General features: G+C 40.7%; 1 protein-coding gene across 1 annotated transcript in view; it reads left to right on the top strand.

Moving 5' to 3' along the window:
• The first annotated feature begins 244 nt into the window (after positions 1 to 244).
• BEGAIN (brain enriched guanylate kinase associated) overlaps positions 245 to 11,541 on the top strand; it is a 149,463-nt gene continuing 138,166 nt past the window's right edge. The window contains exon 1 of the mRNA XM_059848189.1: positions 245 to 988. Within this exon, the coding sequence (XP_059704172.1) occupies positions 245 to 988 (744 nt within the window). The remainder of the gene's footprint in view (positions 989 to 11,541) is intronic.

The following is an 11,541-nucleotide window of genomic DNA, read 5'->3' as shown; positions in this document are numbered from 1 at the left end:
AGGAGGATTTATGGGAATCCCTCTTTCAGTGCCAGTATTTGACACACAGACACTAAAGTAAATGGAGTTGCTGTCGAAAGGCTCCATTTCCCCAGTTAAGCCAGAGGGTGCTGTGCCTGGAAGACCAGCCAAGCAAGAGGGGGGTGGCAGGGTGAATGAAGAAAGAGCATGCAGTGCATGCACCGCTGCATGTGCACCAGGAGTAGGAACTGATGCAGAGAGGAGCCTCTCTGGAGATCTGACAATGAACAGTTACTCAAAACGCTGCAGCTCCAGTGAGGACAGCTTTGAGTTACAGGGCAGCGCAAGGTCAGAAGCTAAAAGCTTTGTTAAAAGCAAAAATAAGGATGAAGGCTATCGACCCCATCGATCAAAGCACTGTCAGAAAGGGGGTGAAAAAACTCACGGACTGGAACACTCTTCCCTGTATCCAGCAGAAGTGGGAAACACAAGCCAAAAGCTCCAGAGGCAGAAGAAGACCCACAAGAAAAGCAGTTCCTCTACATCTGACTTGAGCTTGGTGAGTCAAGGATCATCAAGCTCATTGTCTGTTGTGGAAGAAAAAATAGAAGCTAAACTCAAATTCTCTCAATTTATTAATGAAGTTACTTTCAGAGTTCTTGATCCCATGAGCCTGAGGGCATACCGAGCTGCTAAACTGAAAAATACCTTTCCATCCAGTGTGAGAAGCCTAGATGATTTTCATATTAAGATAAAGTCTCCTGAAAACTGGAAAGAAAACACTCTAGATGGGAAGACCCACGAAGAAGTAGACCTAGAGACTCTGAGAAATGATGACATCGTGGCTGGAGCACGACCACACAAATTAGAGAAATCGTTGTCCCTGGATACAAGTCCCTCTCTCAGGTCATTTGATAATGGTGTCTCATGCAGAACAAGACCTGGCTTGCCAGTAGAAATTATGATTTCTCAAAGCAAAGGAATGCCAGCCACAAAATCTGCGTCTCTTCCTAGAAGTACAAGCATGGTGAGCTCTCTCAAATATTTTCTTTGGGTGATATATGACAAGTACTTATGCATTAGCATGACTATTTGAGAAGTGTTTCTGTCTTCCTGGGTGGGCTCTTCTGGGTGAACAAATTTTTCTCCAGGGTGGGAACAAAGAAGGAATGTTTATTTTTAGTAGCTCAAGAAGCCAGCTGTAGAAGGTATGGAAGGAAGGAAAAACAGAATAAAATTCCCTAATCCTTTAAGTTTGATGTCTGGAAAATGGCTTTGCAAGATCAAGCAAGAGGGTTATTCCTGCACTGCAATGAAGCATGTGTATAACCAGGTCAGCTTGATATGAGCAGTCAAGGCACCCTCAGAAAAGGGGGAAGAGAGCACTGTGACAGACCACTCAGGTATTCAAGGTCACTAGTTTAGAACTTGCTCAGCTATCTCTACATCAAACAAGAATGCTCAGTTAGTGTGTTTAAATACTACTGAGGGCTCTGACATCCCAAAAGTGTTGCTAATGTTTTTGTGTCTGGAAGTATACATATCAGTTAATACATTAATACATATCAGTTGATAGTTTCTATTGTGATGTGCTAAAAACAACCCAAGCAACCACAAAACCGTAAGAATTGAAAAAAAAACCCACCAAAAAAGGCAGAAGCTTTCTTCTATGGTGTGGTAAAAAATATTTATGTTTTTAATTTTTTCTTATGAGATTCTTTCTTTGGATGAGGAAGAGGTATTTATGAAGTAGAGCAAAGGGAAATTGCTGTTGTTTGCTAGCATGGCACAGTCTGGAATCCTGAACTGCCAAACCTTGCACTGATATAATATGTTAGTATGTCTCCAGAGTAGTATTTGCAATTCCACTAAAACAATAAAGGTCCAGGAACTATTGCCTAAGACTATACACATGTACACAGATGTTGCTAAACTGGGAGCTATTACAACTGCATTATTCTTTAAAAAGTCTATTCAAGTTTAAAAACAAAGAAACAAAAAGTTATTTCATTTCACAGAGGACTGCAGCAAATAGGAAAGCATCCCAGTCTTAAGAATTTTTTTCAAACTTCAGCAGCCTGAGCTTAGGTTTTCATGTCCTTGGATATTTTTTAATTGCCACCTATCAAAGATATCTGGAGGGAGAAGAGGTGAAAGGTAATGAAACAGAGAATTTGCACACTGTGTTGTGTCACAGCTCTCCACAATGAGAGCTGTCCTACAAAGGGCTGAAGAGGCTTCAGTCTGAGCCCATGGCAGGATATGCTATTTTCAAATTTCAATTAAGCATCTGTCAGAGCATCTTTTCCAGTGGACTTGATTATATGTACAGATTGAAACTTCCAACCGATTGAGTGCTGACTGACTGAGCACTGCCAGTGCTCTGTAATTCCACACAGTCAGTGTAGGCATCAGCCTGCTCCAGCTGAAGCATCAGTCTGCTCTAAGCCTAGTCATTTAAATTAAACACAGTAGATACCTGACATTTTACCTCAACAAACAATGCCTCCAACTGAGAGCTCAACATGAGAAAATAAAGGAGTGGCAGGGCAAAATACAAGAGCAAAACATGCTAAGCTTCATCTACAGATTTATGTCTCCTACATGCAAAAACTTTGACTTTAGTCTAATTTATTTAGTGCCAAGTCCTCACATGAAGCATGCCTAGCAAGGAGCAAAAGGATAACTGTATAGCCTTGGGTGTTGTTATTGTAAAGATACTTTAAAAGTTCTTGGTTATGTAATGTTCATTTGAATGCTCACAGAGAACATTGCTTAACTGTTCCATGTTTTAGTTTCCAAGTTATTATTCGTGTGCAGAAGAGAATCTCTGAGAGAAAGAAATTATAAGATTACATTGATTTAAATAAAAAAACTGGAGAGTAGAGGTATAATAACACATCCTGAAGAGCATGAAAGTACATGCCTGAGAGCTTGAGGTTCAAAAAGCTGCACCTAATAAAAAAAAGTGTGACTCAGAAGATGAATGTTGTGACATTATCTCCTGTCTATTATGTTTTTTGAAGACCCCTGAGGTGTCCACAACTGCCTCTGTACTACTGTTGATTGGATCCAGACACACTAAAGTGATTTTCAACTTTTAGACTTCTCAGAACTGGTCAAAATGTTCCATTTTTGCAGCAAGTGTTTACTGGTTTGCAAACAGCGGCTGCTGAAATGAAATCTCACAAAAAAAATCAAGTCATTGTAGAGTTATGCAGAGGAATTTATGGACAGCTAGCAGAAAAAAAAAAAAAAAGATGCTTCATTGTGTGACTGAAGTTTAAGTGAATTGTGATAGGTAGAAAGCAATTTCAAAATATGATGGACATGACCTTGGTGTGGTATAAATATTTTAGTACCCTGGCCAGCAGGATGAAATAAATTTTCATTTCTATGTATTGATCTAAATTTGATGTCACTGGACAAACAATCAGGAAAAGAAAATGCTAAATTAAATTAAAGCAAACCTCTGAATCTACACCAATGTAGTAGAAGGTGTGCAACTTGAGACTATGTCATACTTCCAGATTGAAATGCTATGACCAGTTCAGTGGGCTGAAAAATGCAGGAAATGTCTGAAAAAGGTTGTACACAATGGAAAGTTTCTAAGAACTGGAAAGACATGCTTGTCAGAGTCAGTCAAAGGACAGATCAATACAGAGAGAAATTTGGATGGACCCAAATAATACATATTTTTTTCTTAGGGTATGTTTCAAAGAAAACCAGGTATGAAAGGAGATTAGCCTGTGTCTTTTAATACATATTTTATCTCAAATACATTTGTTCCAAGTAACCAGTACCTTCAGGAAAGCTTTATATACCTCTATTACTGTTCCAGGAAGAAAATACAGGTTAAAATTTAATTCTTAAATAATCATACAGGAGTGTGACTTCAGACCTGTGTAAGTCTGAAACACCTTAGGATTTGAATCAACCTGAAAATTAGATTTCAGTAACTTCAGAAATACATGAATGAGGATCAAATTTCCTGCTATGTCTCCTTTTTACATACCTACTTTTATCTACACAAGGAACCACATAACACAACATCAGACACTGACTTTTCTTGGTCATAGGAAATCAATTTCTTTCTTAGAAGAGCTGTATCTTTCCATCTTACATTTAACTGCTGGTAGTACACATTCTGTGTGCAAGAGGTCTTAGAAACAATTTTTGACCTCACCATTGCAGCTATATGTATACATAACCTAAGGAATTTCTCATCTAAGAACATCTATTTTTATCACACAAAATAAATACAAGCAAACCTGACCAATACAAATGACTTACTAATCTGCAGAGGCCATCTTAGAAAATAAGCTTGGGTTGGGATAAAGTCACTTCTACATTTTGGAAGTTAAGACTTTACACACTGTAAACTAAGATGGAATAATGCAGGTGGTGAGAGGCAGAAACTTGGCCATTGTCCACATGGATTTGCCATGCTTATGGTGCCATATACTCCTCATAATCCTCAAAATCATTCCCTAGACACCCCAGTATATTTGATCACAGAATATTCTGCATTTGAAGGGATCCACAAGGATTATCAAGTCCAGCTCTTAAGTGAAGGCTCACACAGGGATCAAACCTGTAACCTTGGCATTATTAGCACCAGGCTCTGACCAACTGAGCTAAGAATGTTAAGGAGTGGAAGGGACCTTAAAGGCCATCTAGTCCCAATCCCCCCCACCATGGACAGGGACACCTTCCACTAAACCACATTGCTCAAAACCTTGCCCAACCAGGCCTTAAACACTGCCAGGGTTGAGGCATTGACAGCCTCCCTGGGCAACCTGTTCCAATGTCTCACCACCCTCACAGTGAAGAAGTTCTTCCTAATATCCAAAATAAATTTCCACTCTTTTTGTTTGTGCCCTGCATTCCTTGTACTATCACTGCAGTTCACAATGAGTCCCTCTCCAGCTTTCCTGTAGCCCCTTCACTTGCTGTAAGGTTGCTGTGAGCTCTCCATGCAACCCTCTCTTCTCCAGGCTAAACAGCCCCAGTTTCCCCAGCCTGTCTTTGTAGAAAAAGGTGCTCCAGTCCTTTTTCCATCTTCATGGCCCCCTCTGGACTTGCTCCAACAGTTCTATGTTATTCCTATCGGCACACCAGAGCTGGATGCAGCACTCTGGTGGGGCTCCACAAGGGCAGAACAGAGGAGCAGAATCTCCTCCTTGACCTGCTGCCAACACTCCTCTGGATGCAGCTCAGGACATGGTTGTTTCTCTGGGCTGTGAGCACACTTTGCCACTCATATTGAGTTTTTATCAACCATCACTCCCAAGCCTTTCTCACAGGGCTGCTCTCAATCAGTTCTCTGCCCAGCCTGAAGGTGTGCCTGGGATCGCTCTGATCCAGGTGTAGGACCTTGCATTTCACTTTGCTGAACTTCAAGTCTGAGAATAATTTACTGGACCTGCAAAGCTGCACCAGTGAAGATAGATGCAATGACAATTGCTTACTTCCTAGATATCACCTAGCTCAGACTGGTGCTTCAGCCCCCTGGAGAGTCACTGTGCTGTCATACTCCTTCTTGTGTGATTTAGTCTCAAGGGCCAAACTTTGACCCCATAGAGGCAATTCAATTCCCTCCTGTAGCCTTAGAAAAACCAGCTGAAAACAAAGTATTCATTCTTACTCTGATTTCAAGCAATGTATGCCCTAAAGGATTTAATTTCTATAGCCCTTGAGACAGAAGGGGGCAATTGCCTGCTACAAAGGATGACATCTTTATAAAATGCAGATGAATGAAGTGCAAGGTAGAATAACATCCTTTTTCATTCCTCTCACAAGAAGTCATTATTACAATTGCTATTGTAAAGAAGAAATATAACCAGAGTAGACATTTATATAGGATATTGAGAAGAATCAAACATTGATGTTTATCTCTAATCCAGGTAGGCTGCTGAATTCCTAAGGAACCCTGTAGGTAGCCACTGAAGCACAGTCCCACAGACATTAACACAAACAAGAAAAATGATATTAATTTCTGCTCTATTACTATTTGTTGTCCACGAGGATTGCTACTGTTCATTGTAGGCTCTCTTGCAAGACAAATGCTTTAGCACAGAGAAGGCTTCCTGAAGGTGCACAAGCATCTTTAGAAATCACAGCCTCACACACCTGAACTTCACAGGCATAAAAGGGTTTGGTCCCCACATGGGCCATTCTCTTAAGAGTTGAACTCAAAGATCCTTGCAGTTCCCTTCCAACTCAGAATACTCTGTGAAAACTAGAGAATCTGCAAGAATAGAGGAAGACTGTCATGCAAAAGCTGTGGTAGAATTCCACAGCAGTAGAAAATGCCACCAATCTCCCATTCTAAAGGAAAGTTTCTAGGGCAGTTTCTAGGTTCTCATTTTCTAGGGCACCTGAGTACTAAGAGAAGAATCTTGCTGAAAGCGCAGACAAAATTTTGTTGCTCTAGGTCAAAGCTCTTTTGTACAAGGTTTTGAGTCCTCTTTCAGCCCTTCCAACCTGCCATCATGATGTAAAAATAGGCATTTGCTTTGTTCTTGGATGAATACCAAATCTTTCATTTCTATTTACAGTACAGTGATGTTTACAAGTAAGATTTGAGTTCAAATACATCATAATGGAAAGAATATATTGTTTCACTGACTCATGCATCCAATATGCTAAAAAATAAATAGTAAGATGTGGGACCAGAAGGAAAGGGTAATGAGGTGCTTGGCCTCAGTCAGTGATCAAGCCAGCAGCCAAACACCTGAAAAGTCTTCCAGTGTCCTATTTTCGGGTCTGTTCCTGCTCTTTCAGACAGGGGGGGGTCAATGAACTTCCCTCAACAGCTAATAAAATGAAGCTGTGGTATCTCTAGGTTATCAGAGGAAAGTAAGAAAGTGAACTACATCAGATGCTTCAGCTCTTTAGCATGACTTCTACATGCCAGAGCATATCATTAGGGCCTTTTATGAGTCTCATACAGCAGTGGAAAATGTCATATGGCCACCTTTCCTGACATCCTGGCCTCTCTCTTGCCATGGTATTCCACATGACACTGCACAGTTTATTCCCCTCTGCTTTGTGAATTGGAGGTGACCATCGGGTCACCAGTAGCCTAATCTTTTTTCTCAAAATGGGTATTAAAATAGATGGTTTTATTCCTTTAACATAATCTTGATTGACAGAAGATGGTGTTCACTTCTTTTCAGCATTCAGAGATACCAGGCAAATACATCAATTTTAAGACTAACTAGTTTAAACTCATTATTACATAAAGTGAGCATAGCCACTGAACTGCAAGCAACACACACCTTAAGAACTTTGCTCTGTTATTTTTCTTGCATCTGCAGATTCCTGAAAACAATCCCTGTGTCTGGCAATACTGTAAAAGAATCTCAGGTCCTAACAATTGCATGTGGGTGTGGAAAGCCAAATACTAAATCTTTAATTATCTGGGGCTGCTGTTCCTTGGTACTTCCAAGGATTTCTATTGCATCATTATAACCTCTCTCCTCTGATACCAACACTGCTTTCCTATACACCACTATTATGAAATGATCACTCTGGGTATAATAGTAATGAGTAGTATTGCAAAAGTATACATCAGTGTGTACACCTGGAGCTTCCAGGGTAGGTAAATTAGCTTTATAGCACCTCATAAGTGTTAGGCAGCCAAATAGTCTAAGCAATAAAACCTGATGGCCAAAGGAAATGGTAGTACCTTCTGAGCTCATTTAATCTGAAATCAAAGACAAATCTCATTTTCCACCAATCAAGCTATCTCAAATATATCTCAATCTCTGAGAAGACTTAGCCATGTTGGGCTTGAAGTATGCACTAGTATTAGTTGTAGCAGCAGTAGCCAAGCTGGGGCAAGTTGTAGCTCAGCAAAGACTAACAGTCAAAGTATTTAACCAGCTTCACCAGCTAAATGCAGAGTTCTGGATCCTCTCTTTAATTTCATTTTTTTCCCCAGACATTTATGGTTTGGTCACAAGATGTGGAAGCCAAACAGGCCATGTGCAATTCCATCCACACTTAACACCTCTTGTCCCAGTACTGCGGTGCTGACTCCTTTTCCCAGAGCAGAGGAGCCCAGCAGCCCTGTACTGTAGGAGAGATCAGCATAATGTTTTTAGAGCAGCAGATGTGACATCATTTTACAAGCAACAGAACGAGCAGATGGCGTTTAGAGAGTTCTCCTTGCCTGCTCCAAAACTCCTCTGTTGGGTCACTAATGGAGCCTTCGTCTCGTCGAGCACGGCACAAAGCCACAACGCTCCCGAGATGACGCACGTGGTCATTTACAGCTTCCCAGCTCATCAAATACAAATTAGATCAAAATCTTCTTCACAGAGCACAGACATCTATAAGCCAGTGCTCAAAAGCATAAGCTATTCATTCAAGACAGGCTAAAATAGACAGTCTGAGCTGCTTCCTAATAACAAGAATGTGTTTGCAATGAAATTGTTTCATCCTGAAGCCTGCATTTTTATAGTTAGGGTTTTTAATTCAGTTGTCCTCCATTTTCTGCCCTTCTACCCCTTCTTTTTTAGATAAGGGGAGCAGCAAGTGAGTCAGGAAGGAGATATTTGTAGAAAGGAAAGAAAACCAATATTACAATGGTGAATTTCTGCAGAGGATTCAGAGCTAAAAACACAAAACAAAATAATTTTCCAGCCAAGGCTGCTATTTGCCTTCACAGGGGCAGCTACTCAGAGAAAAATCTGAGCCCATGCAGTTCACATTGATTTCAGGAAATTTTGGCACATGTAACAGGAAAGCAAAATTTGCAATCAGAAATGTTTAGTGTTCCTTTTCCAGTGATTTTTGTTAACATGAATTTTCCCCTTCCTTTGAGTTTGAAAAACACTCCTCAATTGTACTCTTTGTCTTTGGATGCCTTTAGAAAGAAATGGTACTTTCAGAGTAATGGAAGCTACAACAGCCTTAGGACAATTACCATAAGCAGAGATACCTGAAAACTACAAAGCCAGGCAAGGGAAGGTGAAAGAGCAAGAGGCAGAAAATAATAATCTCTCTTCTCTAGTCCAACTTTGGTCTACAAGTGTTATTTATGACAAAGACTTTAAAGGTGCTTCAACTCATTTTTCATTTCTTCCTTCATCCAGCAGCCTGTGTTTGTCATGTTTGCAAAATGTGGGGTTTTGCCCTGCCATAGCATGGCTGTGGTAGATCATGAAAGCAAAGACTCATTTAATCTGAAATCAAAGACAAATCTCATTTTCCACCAATCAAGCTATCTCAAATATATCTCAATCTCTGAGAAGACTTAGCCATGTGTGCATGGGTGTGCAGTGACTCTCTCACACAGCCACGTGCAATACTCAACATAAAGATTTTCCTGCTCCACATAGTGGAAGTCTCTGAACTCTGCCAAGAAAAGATTAAAGTGCAAGGCACTGCCCAGAGCCAGAGGTTGCTCTGATTTAATTTTCAGTTGTGAGGGACTGATATTTTTCCCCACTCATTGCAAGGTTTTCAGCTCTATTAAAATTCTGCTCAGTGATGTACTGCATGCAATTAATAGAAACATAGATGTAACTTTGCTCCAGCACTCCCACTGTGTTCTGACATCTAACTGGAGTAAAATAAAAGTTTACTTATTAATATGAACCCACCACAGCAAGCATTTTGGGGACAGAAAAGAGGGAATCAGAATTACATTAATCTGCCAAAGCTGCTTTGCATTACTCTGTTTCCTCTATAGGCTTGGTGAGCCATGGGTTTTTGTCTCCCATCAGAAAACATTGCATTAAAACTTTGATCCCAACAAATTCAAAGAAAAGAAACTTTTATGAATTATGGGGTGGTTGAAAAGGGTTTTATACAAAATATGGGTCCTATAAATTAAGTCTAGCTGCTCCAACAGCATGACTCATGTCTCAGAATACCAGGAACTTTTGATTTTGACCTCAGGTCAGATAAGGAGAAGCAGGATCCCATTTGGGAACCTATTTTATATTTATAAAATACATATTTTTTCATAAAGCTCAAAAAAATGGTATTTTCACAGACTAGCTCAAGCATTTGTTTCAACAACTTCGTCTTTGCAAAGCAGCTTAAATTTGACCTTCTTAGATGAAACTCTTCAGTGCCAGGAGGTTTAGGTGACAGGAAAAGACATCTTGTGGATAAGGAACAAGTAGATGCCATAAATCTTCAGTTTAAAAGACGATATTCTCAAAATTACACTGGGAAGATAAGGGGGAAAAATATTAAAAGGTAGAGGCAAAACTGATTGGAAAATCTTATTGAGAAATAAGTTTGTGATCCTTAGTTGTGACCAGAGTCTCAGGGGTACCAAAACTATTTGCTATTAACAAGCAGTGCCTTTCTTTTGAGATACCATTGCTTTCTATCAACAGAGAGTAAATAAAACATGCAATTCTGCTCCTTTATCTGAGCTGGAAACTACAGTAGTGTGTTTATGCCCTTGTGTAATACTCTTGAGAGGATGCTTTTGAAATTCCAAAAATGCTGATTTCCCAAAAGTAAGCAGCTACTTATCAAGTTTAAAGAAACCTTTCCTGTATTGAAATTCTCTCTCAGTTGAAAAGCCTTCAAGTGTTTTTTTTCTGTGTCATACTTTTTCAGTACCTAGAATGGACAGAAATTGTTTAAAGATCCCACTGTTGTCTCCATGCCTCAAATCAACAGTGTATCTACATCCAACTCCCTTTCCTTTTTCACTGCCAAAAGGGAACTTCCAAACCTTCTTCGGAACTTAACATTGAAAGAACCCAAGGGAGCTGGATACACCAGTCTTGGAGCACCTCTTGCTGAACAACCAGCTCCTAGACTGTAGTCTGCAGAGCCTTCTCTTGTGGCACTGTTGGCCAACAGCTCTCAATTTCTGACAGTAAATTCAATACCTGCAAAGACAAACTAAAATTATTCAAATCACATCTGTATCTGTCAAGCTTGTGAGATGTTTGCATTAATATTTGATGTTAGCTGGGCAAGAATGATCAGAGATATGGCAGTCTCAGCCCTCTGCTCCCTGCTTGGATAGAGAAAGCATTTTAAACAAAAGAGGATGAGGAATAAATGCCAGGCCTGTTCACTTGCTCTCTTAAAAATGAAGAGATATTTCCCCCAAAGAACAGTTATTCCCTGGATAACTGTAGTAACAGAAACTCACTGTGTGAGCATGGCTAAAATGAGCAGCTGTTGAGGATTCAAAACCTGGTTCACCACCACTTATTTCTCCAGCAGCCATGCAGACCTTGGCTCTGCTTGCAATGCTGCGCGGTGCTGCGGGAGCACGGAGAGCACCAGACACATCCTATTTCTGGAGACTCAGGGCTGATTCATAGTCTTGAAAGGGGAAAACTGGGAATACTGGTAAGAGAGCAGGATATTCAGAGGAGCAGCAGTCAGAGGCTGGAGGGCACAAGCAGAACTTGGTGACACAGGAAGGTGCCCAGAGCACGGGGCCAGAGCTGCCCCTGGTGCTCCTGGCTGACCCGGCAGAGCCAGGGCGGTCCCCAGCCCCACAATGGGATGCCAACGGAGCAGAGATGGAGGCAGTGCTGTGCCAAGAACTTATCTCTTGCCACTCCCACCCAGCCAATCCCCAAGCAG

Source organism: Haemorhous mexicanus, chromosome 6 (genome assembly GCF_027477595.1).
Source record: "Haemorhous mexicanus isolate bHaeMex1 chromosome 6, bHaeMex1.pri, whole genome shotgun sequence".
Taxonomy (NCBI): domain Eukaryota; kingdom Metazoa; phylum Chordata; class Aves; order Passeriformes; family Fringillidae; genus Haemorhous; species Haemorhous mexicanus.
This window is presented reverse-complemented; position numbering and strand designations above follow the sequence as displayed.